The 25,584-nt window shown below is 39.2% G+C and overlaps 3 protein-coding genes across 3 annotated transcripts in view; 1 reads left to right on the top strand and 2 right to left on the bottom strand.

Annotated features, from left to right (window-relative positions):
- Positions 1–3,586: 3,586 nt before the first annotated feature.
- LOC309475951 (uncharacterized protein) overlaps positions 3,587–25,584 on the bottom strand; it is a 237,897-nt gene continuing 215,899 nt past the window's right edge. The window contains exon 7 of the mRNA XM_082138968.1: positions 3,587–7,520. Coding sequence (XP_081995094.1) covers positions 5,716–7,520 — 1,805 coding nt within the window. The 3' untranslated portion in view covers positions 3,587–5,715. The remainder of the gene's footprint in view (positions 7,521–25,584) is intronic.
- The window catches only part of LOC309474871 (uncharacterized protein), a gene marked incomplete at its 3' end in the record, with an annotated part of 89,173 nt that continues 78,865 nt past the window's right edge, over positions 15,277–25,584 (bottom strand). The window contains exons 6-8 of the mRNA XM_082137490.1: positions 17,321–17,953; positions 15,914–17,140; positions 15,277–15,287 (exon numbers count right to left, since the gene is read on the bottom strand). Of these exons, the coding sequence (XP_081993616.1) occupies positions 15,277–15,287; positions 15,914–17,140; positions 17,321–17,953 (1,871 nt within the window). The remainder of the gene's footprint in view (positions 15,288–15,913; positions 17,141–17,320; positions 17,954–25,584) is intronic.
- LOC309474873 (uncharacterized protein) lies at positions 20,725–25,579 on the top strand (the record flags this gene model as incomplete). The annotated part of the gene is made up of 2 exons (XM_082137492.1): positions 20,725–20,783; positions 22,834–25,579. The coding sequence occupies 2 exons, from the start codon at positions 20,725–20,727 to the stop codon at positions 25,577–25,579; spliced, it is 2,805 nt and encodes a 934-aa protein (XP_081993618.1).

Raw genomic sequence — 25,584 nt, 5'->3', positions numbered from 1 at the left:
CATGGTCACTCAGATCAGCCATGCAAATTATAAAATGCTCAAGTAATGCTAAACAATAAATCTTAATAAATTTGAAATCGCTGTAGCTTAGTGATTATGAAAGTGCTGTGATTTGTGGATTACTGATAAGCGCGAGTCTGGAGAACCAGGCGTTTATTCATTAATTCTCAGTGTTGAGAAACGTAGCCTGCATATGTTACGTTATTGTGTTAATAATAACTAAAGTACCTAATTATGTTACATATTTATTTTGTATGAAAACTAGTGCGTTAGTTATGGATTAAAAAGTACCGTTGTATCAGTGCTGCGTGAGCTCTCTCTCACAAACACGGGACGCACGCACACAGAGAGAGAAGATCATTGTAAAATGAAAATGTAAGTGTTAATTTAAGTTTAAATTTTGTTCTTGCTTGTTTTTTTTTCTGTCAAAATATCAGAAAGCATTTTTTATTATCCATCCGTGTTTTTAAAATGTGTTAAATGACGGACGTTTTACTCTCACCCGTCGCTATGGGCGGGCCACAGGGAGCTGGGCCCGCCCACAAAAATGCTTGTGCCGTTTGATTGATGGGAATCTACACTGCAACAGCCTATCACGGCCTTACTAAAAAGAAAGTTAGGCTACGTCAGTGTAGCCGCTCAACAGTTACCGCGCATTTTTGAAAGCTGGATGAGTTTTCGCCGGCTTACTCACTTCAGTTCGTCATGGATATCCGTAAGTGGTTGAAAAGCCCACCAACCTTTCCTGGGTGTGTATGTGCGTGCGTGTGTCCCTCTGTTGACTGCTTTAAAATGCAATGTTTGAGAGATGCTTCTGGTGTTACATCTAATATGTTGTTTAGTCAAGTGTTTTATGGATATTCATAACATCGCTTCTGTGGTGTAGGCTATCTTAATTGTACACACAATGTTCCTATGTTGTTGTTTTTTTACTGTTTTCTATGGGTTCGTGCGTCACGTTTAGTCGATAAACTAGTCTGTGTATCCTCACTTATAACTCATTTGGAAGCTCCTCACTCCTTGATCCTCGTTCCTCGCGGTGCAATTAGAGAATTGAGATGTCCTTCAAGATGGCTGATCACGATTGGTTTCCGGGTCATAGGCCAGAGGAGCGAGGAGACGAGGAGTGATATTGAGAAGCACCCTCTGTCTCCTTACAATGCAGCTAGGGATTTAACATTACTTCAGAGCACGCGTAGTTTTAAAAAGATTTCCAAGTACTACTTAAGCAGCCTAACGACAGTTTTGGGATACAGCCCGTAAGTCTAAGATGATTCGTGCGATCATTTTTACGATCTACTAGGCTTACGATGCTTTTGAGAAATGCAGCCCAGTATTGTAAAAAGCGCTATATAAATAAAGGTGACTTGACTTGACTTTTGGAGTAATATTTCATTAGATTATCTGTACATTTATTGAAGTACTTGATTTGTGTACATCGTCCACCACTGGATTTGTATATCTATTTATTCAGCAGAATCTTGCACATCTTACATTCTTACAGCAGTGTGTCTGTGTATCTGTTAGCACTAGCAAGTCCATACTTACTGTGCAGCAGAAGCAATAATCAACAGTGCAGTAGTAGATCTAGTGCACCAAGACCAAACACATTAATATCGCCATATTCAATATCATGATAAAACTATTCAGAGAGTTGTCACGATTGAAAGAGTTATTTTGTGTTATTGTGTTATTTTGTTACTGTTGTACATTTTCTTCAGAATCTCAATGAAGGACGGACAGCATCACATGATCTAAAGGAATTTTTTTTTTTTTTGTCACCATTAAATCTATGAATATGTGAAAGGATTTGAGAATAATGTTCTGATTACAATGATCATGTTACAAATAATTCAAGGAAAACAACAACCAAACCAAATAAAACTTCATTTAAAACAAACTCAAAGCTGTTACTGTATTTTTTACCAAATAAAAATCATTATACGACAGGTGATTCATGAAACATTTGTATGCCGCCAATCCCATCGTACCAATGATCGGACATTGATAAATGTGGCAGCTGAAAACAGTCATTTTAATATCACGCCCCTAAAAGTTCACAGGCTGAATCCGAAATTGCCCCCTAAACCCTCATTCACTATTCCCTACGTTAGTCCACTAATACAGTTCACTTGAAGGAGTGGATGATAACGTGAATTCGGACAGCCGTTGAGCGTCCATCTGTTGTGCACTCGTTATTGCAATGCATTGTGGGATTTAATGAGTGCACTTAATAATGTCCACTATGGTTTCGGACACTACTACAAATGGCCGTTCCCTCAAATAATGTGCTATTTGAGGGTAAAGGGGGCGATTTCAGATTCAGACACAGTTTCCTAGAGTTTACAACATGGAGAAACGTAACCCGGCCAAGAAGAGGAAGTAATCTCATGACAGAGAAATAGATTTTACTCCGAAAACACCCATTAACCTCGTAATTGCAAACAATTATATTAATTTATGTATATTAAATACCGGTAAATAAAACTAAATATTTACGAACATTACTATAGTCTAGGCTATTTTCCCATCACTCCTCAACAAATCCTGACCGACAGTCGAAGCTCAATCGATCATTAACCGTTAGGCTAAATTAAATTAGAATAGATGGGTGTCTGTGAACCATTTTTTCCAGGGCTTTAGATTTATATTCGCAAATTTAACAGCATAAACAGAACACAATGGATGCTCACACATCACACATCTGCAGCGCTTCTGTAGTTTAATGTATAATTTATAGCTACTTATTTTTCATTCTTGTTCTGTTCTGAATATCGTTAAATTTAAAGGAAAATATAAATGAACAACATTTAGATTTAGCCTACTATGCTGCACGCTAGGTCAAAAACTTGTGTACAGGAGCTGAGACCTGGGGTCTCATTTATAAAACTGTGTGTAGGATCCTTACTAAAAGTGTACGTGCGCCTGAAAGCCAAAAATTGCGTACGGTAAAAAATATTCAGACATATAAAAGCGTGTGTACGCCAGAACCTGCGCAAAATTCCCTTTATAATCCCAGTCAGAGGAAGATTGTGAACATGCGTCTCCACCTCAAAATAACCATATACAGTATGAGCTTACAACACCTCCTTTTACTACGCTTATCCTCATCTGCATATCATTTGCATATGCATATTCATCCACGTGACACCATGTTTAACGTTACAAGAAATTATGAAAATATGAGATACGAATGTGTCTAACCCTGCTTGACTCCATCAATGAGAATGGCATATTTAATCTAAATGTGTATATCAAATGTAAAACATACAGTAGCTTAAATCATTCTTTTATGTATTTAAACTGTAATTGTGAACATCACTGTATTTACGATTAGAACTCATTCTGAAGATTTCCTCCATCTGCCGTCAGTCCCTCAGCTCACCATCAGTGTCTCAAACTGCTCCGTCTCGAGAGTGTTCGTACACATGGATCAAGAGTTTGCGTGAAGGTGCACAAATTTTCCCATCAAGTTTGTTTTTATAAATCACAACTTATGCGTTGGAAGCAAGTGTGCCGCACAAGCCCTGAAAAGTGAAGCCAAAACGTCTCGATCGCCCCCCGGTGACTGGTCCTAGTATAGGTCATAAGCCCCGCCTCCCCGTGTTATTCAACGGGACGTGAGACCAACTAAACAATTAAATACACTTCAAATATATTTTTTCCAAAGGTGGTTTCTGTCATTTACTGTAGTTTTAATCACGCTGATGTAAGTTAAAGTGTTTGTTTTTAAAATAAGTTGGTTTTTAGTTAGTTACGTGATGCGGTGGTGTAACTTCATGATTGACAGCTGTGATTGACAGGTTCTCTGAGCGAAGTAGTCACTGAAGCACCAACAGACATTTTTTTCGGGATCTTCGGAGGACTGAGGAGATTGTATTTACTTTATTTGAACACGCCTCTTGTCATACTGCAATTAACAGACATCAAAATTGGAGCCGAACGGAGCAGACATAGGCCACTTAAAAAAAGTGCAGGGAGAGTGCATTCTGCATCTTTTGCGAGAGTGAGGGCGGAGCGTTGATTTTGCGGCCTCACTCCTGCGCAGGTCTGGTCCCGAGATCGCTACTGCACAGACTTAAGTCCCAAGATGTCAGCGCCATATCGGGACACTGGCGGCTTCACTTCTCACCAATGGAAGAGAGCGAAGGGGCGTCGTCCTTTTTTTTTTACAGTCTATGGTTGGAAGTGGCGTACGACTCTTTCAGGGCCTGTTTTGTATGATGCAACGGTTATAAATGAGGCCCCTGGGGCATGATGTATAAACGTTGCGTACGCACAAAAAAGCCATTAAAATGCACTCTTTTACTGGAGTGAACGAAGAGATGAAGTAAACAGAATGATTTAAACTCTGTTTACCACATTTTTTATATTAATTTAAATAGAAATATTTGTAATGGATGTGCTGCTTTTGAACAGTTCTGGCATGCTGTGTTTTAATGTTTTGACCAACAAGGATTGCTTAGTGCATTATATATTTTTGTGCAAATAATGATCAGTGATCATTGACTTAATCCAAGTAGACGAGCCAGCTACATAGTGACAGACACTGAAGGACTCGCTCAGTGATCGAACACTCCATTGGCTGGTTTGAACAGGTCCAATGACATTACAGTACTGTACTCTAGTGTGCGCAGGGGTGCTATTTGTGTTGTGTACAGACAGACAGTAGCCTAATGATCACCCCTTTCATCCTCTTCCCAATATTAAGAAAAATACCACTGTATTTGAAGACAGAATTTAAAGGAAACTGTAAGATACGCACGTTTTATTTTAAAATATTTTGTCAGTGATGCTGAGTTAGTCAATTATTTACAGTTATTCTCAAACTTTTCCACTGGCCAAATTTTTTTTAAATGGTATGTTAATTGTAATTTATGCAGTTTTGCCTATAATGTAAACATATATTTTAGGATGTTTATATGTTTTTAATGGAAACTGATAGGCCTAATTTCTTCTAATTTCTTCTAATTTCTATTTCTTCCCAGAAAAATTTTCTCTGAAATGTATTTGATACAATATTGATTTATTTATTCTAAAACAAGGCAAGAAAACATAATGATTTTTAGCAATGTAATGTGAGGGCACATAGTCCGTGTTTAGTTTTCTCCATAATGTCTTGTGTTGAACATGGTGTCACGTTATGCATAGTAATACTATGCGTTGTAAGCTCCATATATGGTTTTTTTCGGAGAGGAGACAGGGTGGAGATTCAGGTACGCACAATCTTCAGCTGACTGGGTTTTAGAAAGGAAATGTTGTGCAGGATTTGGGTTTATAAATCTGAAAATTGTTGTGTGTGTTGTGTATGCAAAATCTAGCTTTTGTGTGTACGCACACTTTTAGGATGAAATCTATGTATGGTTTGATACATGAGGCCCCTGACGTAAGATTTGATCGTATAGCCACCGCTCACGTCCATATTGATAAATGCCAAGTTTTGCGTGGAAACGGCTGTATGCCCAGTTTTCTGTCATTTCATTTCATAAATGAGTCCCATCATGTTTTAAAATGTACCAAGAGAAAACTAATTTAGTATGATTGCTTTAGTTCAGGTATCTGTAGCACCCCTTCACATACTTCAAAAGACAAGAGCCATCTATCATCTATCCATCCATCTATCATCTATCCATCCATCTATCATCTATCCATCCATCTATCATCTATCCATCCATCTATCATCTATCTGGCTCATCAATAATGATTCAAACTGTTTCACATGACCAGACACCATTTTCCTTTCAGCTCCTTTTGTAACCTTTTCACTTCATATAGTTGTTCAAGCTTTTCCTTGAACTGATCTTTTCTCTTTCTGATATCATTCAATTGCTCTATTTTTCTGTCTTCCTCTTCATGTTTCTGTTTAATTTCATCACACTCTTTTTCTTGTCTTCTCTTGATCTCCACCTCTAGCTCTTGTTTCAGATCTTCAATCATTTTCTCCCATCTTTTTCTCTTACCACTTCTTCTCTCTTCATCCTCTTGTTTTCTTCTATCCCACTCCTCTTTTCTCTCTTGCTCCAGCTTCTCATAATGGCTTTTCATTTCATTTCTCTCTTCTTCATATTCTCTCTCTATCTGTTTCTTCTCTTTTCTCAGTTTCTGCTTCTCCTCCTCTAAATTCTGTCTTTCTTGTTCTCTTTCAGTTTCAAATCTCTTTCTCATTTTCTCCAGTTCTTCTTGTTTTTCTCTCAGTTGTTCCTCATGTCTCTCTTTTCTCTTTCTTTCCTCTTCCTCTTGTTCTTTCATCTGTTGTTTCTTCTCTTCCTCCCATTCTCTCTGCTGTTTAATTTCCTCTTGAATCTTTGTTGAATTTTTGTCATCTTCAGCCTCTTTTATTTTTCTCTTCCATTCTTCTCTCTCTTTCTCTTCTCGTTCCTTCCTCGTTTGTTCCTCTAAATCTCTCTTTTTTATTTCATCTTCCTGTTCTCTTCTTAACTCTGCCATGATGTGTTCCTGCTCAGTTTTCATCTTTTCTTGAGCTTGTTTATATTCTTCTTCTCTCTTTTTCTTCTCCTTATCACTTTCTTTTAGCTGTTTTTCACACTGTAATCTCTGCTTTTCATTCTCTCTCTCCATCTCATCTATTCTTTGAACATATTCAGCTCTTCGCTGTTTTTCCTCTTCTGATCGTTCCCGTTCCTCCTCCCTCTCTTGTTTCTTCTGGTCTGATTTTTCTTTCTCCTCAAACTCTCTCCTCAGTATTTCCTCTTTTTCTCTGAACTTGTTCTCCAGCCTCACTCTCACCTCATCTGTCTTTAGTTTCTTCTCCTCCTGTCTCTTTGTCTCTTTGTCTTGTTTGACTTCCATCTCATTTCTGGCTTCTAATTCTTCAACTTGAGCCTGATTTTTTATTTTATTCTCTTCTAGCATTTCTCCTCTCTTTTCAGTGGAGATCGCTGCCTCCTCAAACATCTCATTAGTGAAGTATCGGCCATCATTAGATGTCTTCACCGCTTCTATCATGTTCATCAGCTCAGTAACTTGCATCCGGTCTTGTGTTTCTCTGTTGTTAAAAGCCAGGAATCTGTTTCCACATTCCGTGATCAGTTCTTTGAGTTCATAATTTTTCTCTACATATTGTTCTATTGTTTGTTTCTTCAGAGCATCTCCTCTTGTGAAGAGAACAATGCTGAAATCTGCTGCTTTTGAGCCAAAGATCATCTTTATCATGTCTAAAGCGTCTTTCTCCTCTTCTGTGATTCTTCCCACACTCAACACAATGATGAACACATGAGGTCCAGGTGCGGACAGTGAAACACACTTCATCATTTCTTCAACCACTTGTTCTTTTGACAGTGAAGGGTCAAAGAGTCCTGGAGTATCAACAACAGCTACTGATTTACCATCAACTTCAACATCTCCCTTCTGACAAGTAGTGGTCACCGAATCTGAACTGGCTTTGCTGTGAAACTGGTTGTTTCCGAGGATAGTGTTTCCTGTGGAACTCTTTCCATTTCCTCTCCTCCCAAACAGCAAGATTCTCAAACATCCTGGATCTGATGATGAATCTTCATCATCTGAAAATGACAATAGAGTTTAGAGATTAACAACAATTGATTACATTTGGGACCGTGATGTGGTAAAACTCTAACCTAAAATTTAAACAATTTGCAACAGTTTATCTCAGTGGTCCCCAATGTTTTTTTGGGTCATCACCCCGATCCATTATTCAGGTCCCTCACCACCACCATTAAATAAAATGTACTGTCTTCCCTGAATATTAATGTTGATTATTATTATTAGGGGCACTGTGTAGGCAACTATTGTATACGTTATTGTTCTTCTTCTTTTTCTTCTTCTTCTACCAATGACTCTATGACAACCCATAGAACCTTATATTAAAAAATTATGAAATTTGGTACACATACAGAGGACAATCCAAATATTAACCCCCTGGGGTCGGCAGCGTGATCTGCTCACTTTTTTTATTATCAGTGCAAAAGAGTCTCCAATACTGATTTTGATCTTACATATAAGTGTTATAAATCATTCGATCCTGTTAAGTGTCTATTTTATTGTGTATACTCTGAATAAAAACAAAGTGTTGTACTTTTTGACAAATAAAGAAAAATAAACATGATGCGAGTTCTGTCTTCTCTCTGTCATTGAAGTGCATTCTGAAACGCGTCCGAAAAATTAATTGTAACTCAGCGAATACTTGTCACAGAGGATCGAGTTATATGTCTAATTTATATAAAAAACTAATATTCTCAGCTTATGTAATCCATTTGAAAGCAAGGAGAGGTACCGTTTTTACGTTCTCCCTTCATTAACTTTAATGAGCTGAGGCCGCCCCGCCCCCGGCGCTATTCACATGGTAAATAGTTTAGGTGATCTATGCATCGCACCCACCCCCCGATCAATGCCATAAAAACACAAAGTCTCTTCATCAGATTCACTGATAGTTCATCGCGCTCCGAGGATGGCACGCTTCTCCGGTAAAGACGCCCTTCTGATGATTCTGGACAGCGAGGAAGAATTCACCTTTTCCTCAGAGGAAGATTGCAACTCGCTGACGAACGGCAGCATTTTGAAGAGCGAGGATACAAGTTCGGAGTAAGTTGTTTAGTGTTATATAATTCTTTGTCTAATAATACAGAACTCGTATGAATTTTCAGACTATGTTTTGGCTAGCTTTTGACATCTTACAGGAAAGATTGCCTTACAATATCCCTAACATTCGTGTATATGCACAAGTGTAAACTTTTTCAATGTGATATTACTCTCTAAACATATATTTCACTCAGTTTTGATTAGCTTATGACACTGATTATCATGCTGAAATACTGCCTTATGCGTAATGTAGCTTATTTGCGAATATCTGCTTATGTAATGTGATTCAGTCCAAATATATTTCAGCCTCCGGTAAAATATGTGATAGCCTACTGTCACTAGACATTATGTAAGGGATAATGTAGAGCGAGGCGGTTGTTATAGCGAATACAACCCCGACAGGCTGATCGGGACCCCGACGCGAAGCGGAGCTTGAATCCTGAAGGGGTTGTATTCGCTATAACAACCGCCTCGCTCTATATTGTCCCGCTTATTACATGGCTACCCACCAAATAATAATTTGACACAAAATATTGATTTAAAAAGGAGTTTATTGATTTAAAAACAATTGTATTGCTTCTGCTAAAGAAAATAGTCCGTTCCGTCTCTACGGTTAGAATCCTGCGTCCATAGCAACACTCTGTTTTTGCAACGCTCTGTTATACTTAGCAGTGGCTGATATCAAGAAATAACACACCACATTCTACATTAGAATTCAACCAAGCCATGTAATACATTTTTATATATAAATGTTCGGTTTTGGTTAGCCTATGACACTGCTTATCTTGCTAAAATACTGCCTTATGCACAGATATTTGTGAATACAGGTGTAAAAGTTTGAAATGCTCTAAATGCGTGGCCCATCAACAGATACTCGCGGTGACGCGGTCTACGGCCCATAAATAGATATTTCTCCGTCCTATGGCCCATCAACAGATAAATACATACGATATATACATACATTGGCCCTCATTTATCATTCTTGCGTAGAAACGGGCGTATATGTTGGCGTAAGATTATGCTTACACTCCTCTCACCGCCTGATTTATGAAGCTGTGCGTACCTTTGAAATTCAGGTGTACGTAATACCTGCCCTTGATAAATGCCGCGGCTGAAAACGATCGTCATTAGAATAACACGCCCCTATATATTCAAGTCTCCGCTTCCCCCACGCCCTCATTTTACGCCATGGACACACGGAAGACGGCAAAGAAGAGAAACTTGGATGAGCAAATGACCTATCACAATGCATTATTTTACAACACGTGTTTTGAAACAATTAGCATTTAATTTCGTATCACGTCACATGTATTGGGGTGTACAATAGTGATGATGATGTGATGTGGAGTACCATTCATTCACATTAATAATTGCATGACAATTTGTAACATTCTTATTATTCTTATTATGATTTTTATTATTAATGACGCTTATTGTTATTTAGAAGAAGAATGTCGTTATTATTATTATTTGTATTATTATTTGTATTATTATTTAAAAGAAGAAGAATGTCATGTTTATTATTTTGTCAGTCTGAATTATTTTTTGGTCATTGAAAGCCTTTCATTACTGAACCCAGTCCGTGCGCACCTGCCGGGCCTAACCCTGGCCTAACCATCGTTTCAAAGAATAGTACAATGGCGAGCGCGTCGAGTATAACTCGTCCGTTTGGGGAGGTGCGCGCGCAGTCAGCGGAGACTCGCGCTGCAGAGCCAGGCGAAAGTATAAACAAGGCTTGAAACGTCAGGTAAAGCGCACAGGCTCGCAACTGAAGGAATACATATGCCTACAAATCAAATGCTTTGGTAAAGTCACACAAATTAAACATTGAAGTCCATGTTGCACAAAAATAAACACTGAAGTTTATAATTACTATGCTGTTGTTTTTTTACAGTGGGTCATAATATATCATATCTTTTAGTTTGTCAGTGCGTTTTCTGGTGTTAGGAATAGTTTTTCTGTGCATTTCTACACTAACTCAAAACGTGCATACACCACCTCCTGAGCTGGCGTAGGGTTAGAGCGTGCCGTACGCCAACGTCCATATTGATAAATCTCAAAGTCACCGTGGTTTTGGGTGTACACCAGGTGTACGCTGGAAATTTGGTGTACGCACTTTTGATAAATGAGGGCCACTGTGCGTCCATAACCATTAATTGCCCATCAGTTTACTTTGAATAATGTATGCTAACAGTTTTATTTTGTTGTTGTTTTTTAGGAATGTGTCTGCATCAAGCTCTCCTTCTCCAGCACATCGCAGAGGGGCACGCAGGTGTCGTTCAGTTCTCAGTGCGTCCACAGTCCACAGACGTAATATTTACAGATGAAATGTAATTGTGTTTACATCGTCATAATATAACCTATTCTTGTGTGAAATTTTGTGTCTTTTTTTATCCATTGCCATTAGTGATTGATAATGATAATAATACAGTATCTTTGATTGTGTTATTAACAGATGTGACAATGAACTTGTCCAAGCACCTGTTCCGAAGAGAGCCAAGGCTAACCAGCAGGCAAGCAACAGGCAGTCAACTCTGACATGGAAAACAGAGACTGATGTTGACATGGTTCCACAGACTGTGCGATTCCTTCCTGCACGGGAAACTGGACCACAACTGACAACTGACACATTCGCCCATGAGTCTATTCAAACTATTTTTAAGAAAGTGCTGTGTCAACTAAGTTGTAACAGTATACACTACCTTTCTTTCATTTTTTTCTTTTATATAAAGATTTATATTTTGAATAAATGCTATTCTTTTTAACTATCAGTGAATCCTGAAAAAAGTATCACAGGTTATAAAAAAAATATTAAGCAGCTCAACTGTTTCCAACATTGATAATACCTGATTATCAAATCAGGATATTAGAAGGATTTCTGAAGGATCGTGTGACACTGAAGACTAGAGTAATGATGCTGAAAATTTGATCAGCTTTGATCAAATAAATAAATTAAATTTTAAAGTATATTAAAATATAAAATCATTCATTTAAATTGTAATAATATTTCACAATATTACTGTTGTTTCTGTATTTTTGATCAAATAAATTCAGGCTTCTTTCAAAAATATAAAAAATAGTAATGTGTCCAAACTTTTGACCGGTAACATATGTTTATATATGTAGCACTGTGGTCTTGTCAGACACAACATTTAGTTCCTCCACATAGAGGAATTACAATAAAACAGATTGAAAAACAAAACCTTTGAATCTCCTCTCATTCTTTGTTCAGGCTGCCTCACAGCACCTTAATGGGTCATTAGCCATTGGGGGAGTGTCTTTAGTCACACCCCTGGTATGAATTACATTAATATTCATGGCCATCAACACACCCACGCATACAGCAGTGCTGACACAAAAACTGACTAACAAAGTTTAAATCGTTATATTGTTGTTTGTGAAAGAGTGGTCAGAATGATTTTCACATAATTTTGTAGTAAAAATTCTAGCCTACAAGAATAGTAACTCAAAAGTCTTGTGGACAACTATTCAGTATGTGTTTTATGGCCTTATTGCAGTGACAATTTTTTCCCAAAACGTACTAACCATGCATAATATTTTTTCTCTATAAAATGCAAACATGTAACTTCCATTTTGCTCACATATTATTGTAGCAGAGTTTGTGCTGAATACATCAAAATTACATGTTGGCCAATGGTATGTTGTAAGTAGCTGAAATAAGCACAAATGTCCTGACATTTGTGCTTATTTCAGCTACTTACAATGCATGTAAGTAGCTGTCAAAACATCTCAGGGCCCCAAAAACACCTCAGACCCCAGAGGGTTAACCACAGCAAATTGTGAGTCTCTAACTCATTCTCTCTAGCGCCACCAACTGTCCAAAGTTTCACTCATTCCTTTCATTCATTTATGCTAATACCTTTTGAACCATAAGGGCTAGAAACAAAATTCCTTGGCAATTCAAAATAATGAAAGACTATTTGGTTATTCAAATCACATTTCTGGAAATCCGTTTCAGTCTGACCACTCTGATCGGATTTCGCGTGGTTTTTGTGACTTTCTCATGCCACGTAAAATGTAAACATCAGACGTTGTTATAGGAAACATGCTGAAAGTTGCTGCCGAAACAAGGCTGTGTTTTTCCAAAGTGCCAGATGAGCAGAAAATGACAATATAATGGAGACATGTTTGTAAACCGACGGATACGACAGTGCGGAAAAAAAAGCTGTATTTACCAGCCTCCTACGGTTCTGCTGCTGCCTCAGAAGACGCAGTAGAACAGCGAGGTGGCTACATATTGTCATGTTGTAAAATTTAAATAAGACAAGATCTCTATTACAAACCCCTCCATGTTGCGGTTGTTGTTGTATTTGTCTTATTCCTACCAACAATAATAATAATAATAATTAATAATTCGTTACATTTATATAACGCTATTCTGGGTCCTCAAAGCGCTTCACATATGGAAGGGGGGAATCTCCTCAATCTGGATGATGCGACGGCAGCCATATTGCGCCAGAACGCCCACCACACACCAGCTTACTGGTGGAGAGGAGACACTGATGAAGCCAATCAGTATATATGGGGATGATTAGGAGGCCATGATGGACAGAGGCCAAGGGGCAAATTTGGCCAGGATGCCGGGGTTACACCCCTACTCTTTTTCGAAGGACATCCTGGGATTTTTAATGACCACAGAGAGTCAGGACCTCGGTTTAACGTCTCATCTGAAGGACGGTGCTCTTTGACAGTATAGTGTCCCCGTCACTATACTGGGGCATTAGGACCCACACAGACCACAGGGTGAGCACCCCCTGCTGGCCTCACTAACACCTCTTCCAGCAGCAACCTGGTTTTCCCTGGAGGTCTCCCATCCAGGTACTAACCAGGCTCAGCCCTGCTTAGCTTCAGTGGGCAACCGGTCTTGGGCTACAGGGTGACATGGCTGTTGTAAACGCCAACGCAACATCATTGCCATAGAAACCAATGCAGATACTCTGGAAAACGAAAGAGATGCATGGACACACAAATTGGATCTGAACAGTTGCGATACACAGTGTTAACGTCAATAATTTTAGATCAGATTCAAATCGGATATACAAATAATCAGATTTGGAGTGACAGTGTGAATGTAGCCATAGTGTCGACGAATTGTTACGATTTTTCAGCCATTTTGACTAAAATTATCTGCAAACGTTTTTAATGTTATTGTTGAAGTTGGTCTGATGACCAGACCAGCAAAACAATTCTAAAATGGTAGCATCAGACCATCATGTCTTTTTGGTGCTTGGCCCCGATAATTGCTGCTAGCAGCTATATTTATTATTATTAGTAGTAGTAGTAGTAGTATTTATCATGTTCCGTTTATTTTAGTTCCTGTTGTATCTGCATGCGCTCTAGTTATTTCTATGGTTACTCATTTGTTAATCATTTCGGTCAGCTGTTCCTGTTTAAAGTCGACATGAAATCAAAATTGACACTATTTACTTTGTTAGCGCATACAACTAGTCTTGTGGTGAACAATTAATCTGTGCAAGTTAATAAACAGAAAAAAATAGTTTGCCGTGGTAATCTGTAATCAAAATCTAAAAAGTTACTTTCAGTCTGGTCTTTCTCTGATGACGTCGGTTTGATGGCTTGGGTTGAAAACGCTTAACCACTCCTCTGTCAGTCTTAACCACGCTTAACTGTCAGTCTGCTATGAGCAGAGATGGAGAGGAGGAGCGCTAAAGTCAAACCCTGCCCTCTGTACAATATTCCCTTTCACTTGGAAATACGTCACAACACTGGAGAAAAGTCGTTTGCAACTTCCGGTTCATACAGACTTTAATTCCTCATGTGTACTCTGTGTATATTTACTACCTGTTATGTTGAGTCCTTTGTCTGTTTTCGTTTACGTTTACGTTCATGGTAAAAGTTGTGTTTCCTGAGTTTGTTATTAGATTTTTCTCATCTATCTAGTATCGTTGTGCACTTCATTGCAACCAAGCCATATTGTGACATAATTATTATTATTCTTATGATTATTATTAGAAGTATATTATTAAAAGCATGTAATTGAATGCCAAATAAGATTCAAAACTCAACAAAAATGTAGAATTTTGAATGGTTGGCTAATTATGTGATATAGGTGTGTTGCTGTTGTGGAATAACACATTTATTAAATGTTTAAATGAGGTTACTGATTTTAGCATGTGAGGCATAGATGATGATATTTCAAAGAAGATTAAGTCAAGCAACCCAGGTTTCGGACATGAACCTTTTTATCTGTATGGACCTCCTGAACAGTGTCATGGTCCAAGTTAAGCTATGATCATGTGAGGGTATGGGTGATACTGTCAGGCTGATTGGATCATTTAAATGATAGTGTAATGCTGATTCTTGATTGAATCAAATCATCCCTATGATTTGTTTTGAGTTGTCTCCACCTCCAAAAGTCCCTCCTCCTTGTAAATGTATAAAAACTATACTGTATAGAACTCAGTTAGATTGTTGGACTGCAGCCACGCTCAATAAAGAATAACTTCTGTTTGAACGCAATCCCAACATCTCCTGGTCTTCGATTCTGAGTTTCCAAAACTGTGTTAAGAGTTTAGAAAAAGTACTTTAAGTATTGGTAAACGCTTGTTAGCAATTGTGAACAACTGGAAAGCGTTTCAAAATATTCAGTCTTAATAGTTAATCGTAAACAAATTTAGCTTGCTGTTCTCGAAGGGGGATTGAACCCGAGGCTCGGCTCGAGATCCAAGCTTAACCCCTCTATAATGGCACTGCACAGAGAAAGAATAAGAGCAGTGAAGGATAGGATGCAGACAAAAGATATGCATATTTAGAGCCATAACCAGGCTGGAGAGGTGTGTGAATGTGTGCATGGGGAGACTGAGACTGAATGGGGCTCGTTTGCACCACAAAACAATAGAGACAATAGACTGAATAGATGACTTAGATGATGACTAAACATCAGTAGCATTTTTAGAGTCTAATCAAAATAAAGTAATTTGACATGATCTTGAAAAACATTGAACTAAATACAGAGTTTTAGACTTATCATCTTCAGATTTTAAACATAACATGGTCACACATTTGGCTTTAGCTGCAGTGCATTTCTAGATTGCTACAGTGCCAACTTCAATTTTATTTTCATGAAGATGTTTCATAAAAATACATTTCTAATAACTTTACAAAACTTTGAAGCTATTGAAGCCAGGTGTCAGCTTTCAAATGAGATCATACTTGTGCTTTTAGTACAAAGGGTTCATGAACTGTATCTGTTTCAGTTTGGGTATGTCATTTCTGGGGATTTTTCAAAAGTGGCGTTGCAGCTTAACAGGTTAAACCCAAATGTTTATATTTTGGCATAATAATTTCAAAATTGCTGGTAATAATTTTGACTTACTATTTGTGTCCTGACCCTCTGGAGTTCCCATATAAAGTTGATTCAATCTATTTGTTTTGTTCTCCCCTTCATCTCTTATTAGTCTTTCCTGTTGTTTCTGTCTTTCCCATTCCTCTCGTTCCCTCTTCATCTCCTCTCGTATCTCTCTCTCTTGATCCTCTATGTATTGCCTTTCTTCCTCCATCATCATCTTCATTTTCTTTTTCTCTTCTTCATGTTTGGACTTAAGAACTTCCCTGTCAGCGCGTCTTCTCTTTATCTCTTGTTTAAGTTTATCATAATATTCATCCCATGTTTCCTGATCTATCTTTCTCCTTCTCTCATTCTCTTCTTGTTTGTGTCTCTCCCATTCTTGTCGTTCTCTTTTCATCTCTGTTTTATATCGTTCTTCTCTCTGACTATATTCATCCCACATTGCCTGTTCTTTCTTTCTCCTTCTCTCATCCTCTTCTTCTCTCATGCGTTTTTCCTGTTGTTTCTGTTTCTCCCATTCCTCTTGTTCTGTCTTCATTTCCTCTTGCATCTTTCTCTCTCGTTCCTCTCTTTCTTTAATGTCTCTTTTATATTGTTCTTCTCTCGCTCTAAATTCATCTTCTCTTTTCTCTCTTTCCATCTCTCTGAACATCTTACATGAGTAGTAACTATCTCCATTTGCTTTCACCATGTCGTCTATCTTCTGCAGTAGATCAGACACCTGTGTTCGGTCTCCAGGCTGATTATTATTGAACACATGGAATCTGTTTCCACACGCTTCAATCAGCTTCATCAAAGGAGATCCAGGTTTTCCCAGAAACTCTTCAATGGTTATGTTCTTCAAACGATCTCCTCCGGTGAAGAGCACCATTGTGTACATTAAAGAGTTTTCACCGAATGTCTCTTGGATGATCTTCACTGATGTTGCTTCTTCTTGAGTGAATCGTTGTGCTAGACTGAGCACAATGATGAACACATGTGGTCCGGGCAGGATCATGGGAATGCAGTTGCTGATTTCTCCCTTGATTTCCTCATTAGTAAGTTCAGTATCAAACACTCCTGGAGTGTCGATTACAGTAACATGTCTGACGTTGATTTCACACGTTTCTCTCTGACACTCTTTAGTGACTGATTCATGAGCGGTTACTGCTGTAAACTCGTCTCTTCCTAAGATGGTGTTTCCAGTTGCACTCTTCCCAACTCCAGTTTTTCCCAGCAGCACAATCCTCAGATCATCTTCACTTTCTCTGGAATCTAAAGATATATCAAATAAAAACAATATATAGAATTTTAAGTGAAGATTGCCAAGAAAATACATGTGCTAATCACATTATTTCTTCTGAACTCTGCATATGTAATTTTTTTATCTCACAAATTTGTGTAGACTTTTGCAATCATGAAAAGTGAAAATCATGCAGATTTTCTGATCATTACCTTGTGACTGAAACCACGTCTGTAATGAATGGATTCTCTTCTTCATTTCTTCAAATTTCTGCAGTTTTTCCATCTGTACATCCAACAATGTCTCTGTAGAGAAACAAACACCATTATTTGCCTCAACCATCTGCTCTAGTTTCTCCATTAACATGGACACTTGTGTGTCAGGGCCAATGAAATGATGTCGTCCTCCAAAACTCTCAATGACAGACTGTGTTTCTTCATTTAGTTCTGCTGTCCTGTCTTCTGGATTCTGGTTTATGAGGATCATGGTGTGTTTGTTGATTCTTGAGCTGAATATCTTCTGGATTTTGTCCATTTCTGCTCGGTCTTCATTATTAAGTGGAGCATCAGGAATGATGAGGATGAACACATGAACTCCAGGATCACAGAGAGACACACAGCGGAGCGTCTGACGCATCACTTCCTCCTCTGAGAGCCGAGTGTTGAACAGAGCTGGAAGCTCCACCAGAGACACCAGACGTCCATGAAGCTCCACGTCTCTCCTCACACACCCTGAGCTGAGCTCTGATCTTCTGTCTCCCTGGTTTAGGATCAGGTTTGATATGAAGGATTTTAATCTTCTGTCACTCCCACACAGAACCAGATTCAGCTTCACACCCTCTGGAACTGTCAAAGGAACAAACTAGTTTAACAATTTGGTTTTAGCTTAAAAGTTAGATTAATTCTGCATTTGCATCATGTTGGAATTGCCGTAATCATGACTGTAATGTAATTGACAGAAACAAAAATTTGACATGGGATGCCCAAACGTTTGCATGCTACTGTAAATATTGGCACAGTAACTAGTTCTGTTGCTATGATTTAGCTATGCAGAACATTGAATTTTGAATCTCAGTCCAATGCAATGGTCCAAATTGTGGTAGATACAGCAGCAAGCCATTTACTTTATCAATGTGTAACAAAGTGAGAAAGAACAAAAAGCATGGTGAACTGCTTGGAGAAGAACAACCCCCATCATATCTGTGAAATGGGTGAAGTAGTGTTTATGGGTGGTTTTTGTGTGTCTTCCTGCATTGGTTTTTGTTATTTTTCCAAGTACACCTGCACTAGACAGATGTTTAGATGTGATGCTTTTTTCAACATTTCTTTATTTTTAATAAGCACATCTTTTAAAATATTCTCAAGACATTTATGTGTGCTGCATCTAGCCATTTTTTATTTGAATGCATAAACTGTCATGTACAGTATGGTCAGTGAAACATTTAGTTTTTACTGATGACTCATTGGATCTCACTGGAAATGGCTTCACTTTGCAGTAGGACAATGAGACCAAACATGCAGCTTGACTCTTTCCCTGCCATTGACGGACAGTTTTGTCATTTATGACACAACGCTTCCCCCCCCCCCCCCCCCCCCCCCCCCCCAAAAATGGAATAATCCAGCTATCCGTGTTCTCACTGTAGAGGGCACTATTACACTATGATGTATCTTCTGAATCAGTATGTAACCTTTGATTCAAAACACAGGCAAGGAGGAGCAGAAACAAGTGACAGAGGCAGATATCTGGGGCCTGATGTATTAACGTTGCATACGCACAAAATGGGCATAGAAATTAGTACACCCATTTTTCCATGCACATATCGCGATTTATAAAAAAGAAAACTAGGCGTAAATATGTGCACACCGTACGGACACTCAAGACCATGCGTCCGCACTTTTTTATTGGAGTAAGCAAAGTAATTAATTAAACTGAATGATTCTTGTAATATACATTATACACACCAGAAAAATGGAGCGCAACTGGAAGAAAACAAAACTAGAGGTATTTCGGATTTAAAACTTTAAAAGCTGCTAGATCTGCTTATTTTTCAACCCTAAAAAAAAAAAAAAAAAAAACCCTAGGTATTTATTTGAAACAGTGGCTAAACTAACAAAAAATAAAGCTTCAAGCCCAGAAATATCCAAGCAGCACAGCAGTAATGACTTTATGAACTTCTTCACTTATAAGATTGATAATATCAGGGACGAAATTATAACTATGCAACCGTCTACTACAGTATCGCATCAGGCAGTGCATTGTAGTCTCCTTGAAGAAAAATTCTATTCATTCATTACTATAGGAGAGGAAGAATTTTCTAAACTCATTAAATCATCTAAATCGACAACATGTATGTTAGACCCTATACCGACTAAGCTACTGAAAGAGATGCTTCCAGAGGTCATAGATCCTCTTCTTAATATCATTAATTCATCTTTGTCTCTAGGATACGTACCAAAAACCTTTAAGCTGGCTATGATTAAACCGCTTGTTAAAAAAACACAACTTGATCGTACAGAATTAGTCAATTACAGACCGATCTCGAATCTACCCTTTCTGTCAAAGATACTAGAAAAAGCAGTATCTTCACAACTATGTTCCTTTCTTGAAAGAAATGATATCTGTGAGGATTTTCAGTCAGGTTTTAGACCGTACCATAGTACTGAGACAACTCTCATTAGAGTCACAAATGATCTGCTCTTATCATCCGATCGTGGTTGTATCTCTCTATTAGTGTTACTCGATCTTAGTGCTGCATTTGACACTATTGACCACAACATTCTTTTAAATAGACTCGAAAATTATGTTGGCATTAGTGGAATTGCACTAGCATGGTTTAAATCATACTTATCTGACCGTTATCAGTTTGTAGCAGTAAATGAAGAGATGTCTTATCGATCACAATTTCAGTATGGTGTACCACAAGGCTCAGTACTAGGACCGCTGCTGTTCACTCTGTACATGCTACCATTAGGAGATATCATTAGGAAGCATGGTATTAGTTTTCACTGTTATGCTGATGATACTCAGCTCTATATTTCTTCACGCCCAGACGAAACTTACCAATTCACAAAATGAACAGAATGCATAGCTGATATAAAAAATTGGATGACTAGTAATTTCCTACGACTAAATTCTGAAAAAACAGAGATTCTAATAATTGGACAAAAAACGTCCTCACGTAATAATCTAGAATACTGTCTAACACTTGATGGCTGCTCTGTCAAGTCTTCATCGTCGGTTAGGAACCTGGGTGTGCTCTTTGATACCAATCTTTAATTTGAAAGTCACGTGTCTGTAAAACCGCATTTTTTTCATCTTAAAAATATATCTAAATTACGTCATATGCTCTCATTGACAAATGCGGAACAATTAGATCATGCGTTCATGACCTCAAGGCTAGATTATTGTAATGCTCTACTGGGTGGTTGCCCTGCACACTTAATAAACAAACTACAGCTGGTCCAAAACGCAGCAGCTCGAGTTCTTACCAGAACCACACAGGTGTACCTATCGGTAAGCAGGGTAAGCGGTTGCTTACGGGCAGTGGTGGAAATGGGCAAAATTCACTGGGCGGACTCTATTTAAAAAAATGAATAAATTGAGGTCATCTGGCATCATGGCGGCGCGTTTGAACGCAGCGGCTGCTCCGGGTCCCAAAGACGGTGCTTTTATGTCGTTTAACCCCCTGAGGTCTACGGTATCGCCGGCGATACCAGCTCGCTTTTTTTTTTGTCAATGTAAAAGAAACTCATAAATACTCTGTTGACTTTGATTTTCCATAGGAGTTTCATACATCAATCGATTCTGTTAAATGTGTATTATTTTTGTGTATACTCACAATAAAAACAAAGTGTTGTGCTTTTTGCCAAATAAAGAAAAATAAACACGAAGCGAGTTCTGCCTTCTCTCTGCCAGTGAAGTCCATTCTGAAACGCGTCCGAAAATGAACAATAACTGAGCGAATACTCAGTCAAACAGGCATACAGACACACAGGCATGAAGCTTGAATTTTCTTCTTTTAAATGAAGTAATTTATATAAAAAACAAATATTCTAATCTTGTGAAATCTGTATTAAAAGAGAGCGATTCCAGTCGAGCTCATCTCATCTCATTACGTTATAATCGGCCCCGCCCACGGAGAGCGCGCGCTATTCAAACGCAAATGACTGAGACGATCCCATACAAACTGTGAACGCCCCCATATCAGCTCGAGAAAACACATCAAGTTTATTCAGATAAGTGTACTTGTCTACACTGTCTCGCAGCGCTGTGAGGAATAATAATAATGGAAAACTTACCTCAGAAGTGCTGGTATTTCGAGGAGCAACGGATGGAATAATGTAGTAAGTTTTTTTTTTCATTCTCAAGTAAATCGCGTTTCTGTGTGAATGAATGAACGCAGAGATGCGCTGTTTACCACAACTCGCAAAAAGACGGTTTAAATTTGAATTGCGTTTCTGTGTGTGAATAAATGATCTGCTTTTAGCAAACTATTTAGCTATACTGAGTAAAATCGATTGAAATATGTTGAAATAAAATGTATTTGTATAAGCAACGTATTAAACTGCAAATTAACATTTATATTCCTTATAATAAAAACGAAAGACCTATGTTACAGACATATGAAAGACAACATTTCGTTGATTAGTTTTGGATAGATTACACATTTTTACTGTAAAATATCTGCCACCTCAAATAAGCTTTTGTTTGCCAATTTTTGCTAATATGTTAAATATAGTATGTTTTGTCAATGTAGGCTATATTCGAAGTTTGAAATATGTATGATAAAATGTATACTTTAGTTTTTACAAAGAAAGATTACACTTCAATTGTTGTTGTAATTGTAACCTTTTTAATAAAAAAATATATATTTACAAGGTAGATGTAAACAAATTTTAAAAGGTAAATATAAGCATTTTCTTTAAATAATTTTTATTGTGTTTTATTATTGACAAATTTGGGGAGAGGATACATATTCCAAAACTGAAAATACAGTATGAGAATTAACTGCACAATTAATAGACATGTTTTCCTTGGATATTATACAATTTGCAAGCAAAATTTGTGAAAAAAAAAAAAATTGACATGCTTCCAACTGTGAACCAATTTGGTAGAATATATATATATATATATATATATATATATATATATATATATATATATATATATACTGTATATATATTGCTCTTGCATTCTTTCTTGTGGCTATAGGTGACACACCTGAATGAATGGCTCATTAGGTATGCGGGCCCCATTGTCTCCTGAGGTGTGAACCACTACATATGCATGATGCTGTTGAATGGTTGACGCCCCTTGCGCATATTGCCTTTACAAACAAAAAGTGTTTTACAAGATTTAAATCAATGTATTGTGTTATGTGAATGATAAGGGCAGGATGATTTTCACATCATTTTGAAGAAAAAATTCTAGGCAAAGACATCAATTAGTCAAAAGTCTTATTGACACGTATTTAGTATGTGTTTTGTGGCCTTATTTCAGAAACTTTAGTTTTTAGTTTTTTCAATAACCATGCATAAACATTATTCTCTCAAAAATACAAACATGTACATGCATGTTGCTCACATATTATGGTAGCCCTGTTTGTGCTAAATAGAGTGTAATTATACCTTTGCCATTAATATGTTTATAAGCAACTGAAAAAAGCACAAATGTCAGGGCATGTCAGAACATCTCAAGGACCCCAAAAACCCCTCAGACCTCAGAGGGTTAATGTCGTCTTTTCGTCTCCAAATAGCGTCAGTTTACCGCTAACTCTTAAGGAAATAACCCCAGAATTCATCTATGATCGCCAAAGTCGTTTGGATATCAGCAACGCATACGAATATCAAATCTCGCCGGCGGCTACTGAGAAGCTACGAGGCCTTTGTTTACTGCTGGAGCCAGACCTCGAGACCGCGGCCTCGCCTACTGATGCTACCCGCACAAGGCAGCGTCGCAAGCGGTGTGAGAGAGGACGGAAGCGCGGTAAGCGCGGAGGTATACGAGCTAGGCTGAGAGCTAACCCCACAAGACCGGCTCTTCCAACACTCATGCTCTCAAATGTTCGCTCTCTGGAAAGCAAACTGGACTTAATTCAACTCAGTCGGTCTACACAGCATGAGGCAAGGGACTGTTGTGTGTTTGTTTTCACCGAAACATGGCTGAAGGACAACATCCCGGACTCCGCCATTCAATTGCACGGGCTAACCAACTTCCGAGCGGACAGAGACTCATCACTGTCCGGTAAGACCAGCGGAGGTGGCTTGTGTGTATATATCAACATAGACTGGTGTAGCAATGCTGCGGTATTATCAAAACACTGTTCATCGCTGGTTGAGTTTATGGTTGTGAAGTGCCGACCGTTCTATCTGCCGCGGGAGTTTACGGCCATTGTTATTGTCGCGGTTTACATCCCCCCGTGTGCAAACGCTAAAGACGCTCTTCGTGAACTGTACAGCGCCATCAGCGAACAACAAACAAAAAACCCTGACGACTTTTTCATCATAGCCGGTGACTTCAACCACGCAAACTTAAAGTCAGTTTTGCCAAAGTTCTACCAACATGTGAACTTTGCAACAAGGGGAAACAACACACTGGACTTTGTTTACACAACCATAAAGAACTCCTACAAGGCTGAACCCCGCCCCCACCTCGGGTACTCAGACCACATCTCTGTTATGCTAATCCCAGCATATAGACCACTTCTCAAACTCACCAAACCGGTTCAAAAGCAGATCACAGTATGGCCAGACAATGCCACCTCAGCACTGCAGGACTGCTTCCAGGACACAGACTGGAACATGTTTAAAGAGGCAGCCACGTACAACAACCACACAGACCTGAATGAGTACACTGAAACTGTGACTGCTTACATCAAAAAGTGCACTGATGATGTGACAGTCACCAAGACCATCACCACACGTGCCAACCAGAAGCCATGGATGACAGCAGAGGTTCGTGGGCTGCTAAAGACCAGAGATGAAGCATTCAGATCAGGAGATAAAGCAGCCCTCAAAACAGCAAGAGCCAGTCTGACCTGTGGCATCAAAAATGCAAAACGGTCATATGCCCAAAAAATCAACAACCACTTCACAGACAGCAGAGACACACGGAACCTGTGGAAAGCCATTCAGACCATCACTGACTACAAGCCCCCGCCACAGGCCTGTGATGAGGACACATCCCTCCCCGATGCACTCAACCACTTCTATTCACGGTTTGAAATGCAGAATGACACACCTGCACAAAAACTGCCCACACCTCCCAACGACCGGGCGCTCTGTCTGTCTCCAGCCGACGTAAGGAAGACCCTATCTAGGATTAACCCACGCAAGGCTGCGGGTCCTGACAACATACCTGGCTGTGTTCTGAGAGACTGTGCTGTACAGCTGACAGATGTCCTAACAGATATCTTCAACACCTCGCTGAGCCAGGCAGTCGTCCCCACATGTCTCAAATCCACAACCATCATACCGGTACCAAAGAAATCACCGGTGTCCTGTCTCAATGACTACCGTCCCATAGCACTGACTCCAATCATGACGAAGTGCTTTGAGAGGCTAATCATGCATAACATCAAAACCAGCCTCCCCAACACACTCGACCCGCTTCAGTTTGCATACCGTCCAAACCGCTCTACGGACGATGCAATTTCCTCCACCCTCCACCTGGCTCTTACCCACCTAGAAAATGAAGACTCCTATGTTAGAATGCTGTTCATTGACTTCAGCTCGGCATTCAACACAATAATCCCACAACAGCTCATAAATAAACTAAACCTGCTGGGCCTTAACAATTCCCTATGTAACTGGATCCTGGACTTTCTAACTGGAAGACCTCAGTCAGTCCGTGTCGGCCACAACACCTCGAGCACTACCACACTGAACACAGGCGCCCCACAAGGCTGTGTGCTCAGCCCGCTGCTCTTCACACTGCTGACCCATGACTGCACTGCCAAGTTCAGGTCTAACCACATCATCAAGTTTGCTGATGACACAACAGTGGTAGGTCTCATCAGCAACAACGATGAAACGCACTACAGAGAGGAAGTGGCACAGCTGGCTGAATGGTGTGGCACAAACAATCTGTCCCTCAATGTGGAGAAGACAAAGGAGGTTGTGATGGACTTCAGAAGAAACTCCGCTGACCACCCCCCACTGACCATCGACAGCTCGACTGTGGAGAGAGTCAGCAGCACTAAATTCCTGGGGGTGCACATCACAGAGGATCTCACCTGGACCACCAACACCATGTCACTCTTCAAAAAGGCACAACAGCGCCTATACTTTCTCCGCCGGCTGAAAAGAGTAAGTCTCCCTCCACCCATCCTCACCACATTCTACAGTCTCTTTCAGCTCCTACCATCAGGAAGACGGTACCGGAGCATCAGAGCCCGCTCCGCCAGACTGCTCAACAGCTTTTTCCCCCAGGCTGTGAGAGCCCTGAACTCAAATCACCCCGCCCCCCTCTGAAACCC

The sequence above is a fragment of the Leuciscus leuciscus genome (assembly GCF_965113295.1).
Source record: "Leuciscus leuciscus genome assembly, chromosome: 15".
In the NCBI taxonomy this organism is placed as follows: Eukaryota; Metazoa; Chordata; class Actinopteri; order Cypriniformes; family Leuciscidae; genus Leuciscus; species Leuciscus leuciscus.
The sequence above is the reverse complement of the archived record's forward strand: the minus strand, read 5'-3'. Positions and strand labels throughout refer to the sequence as shown.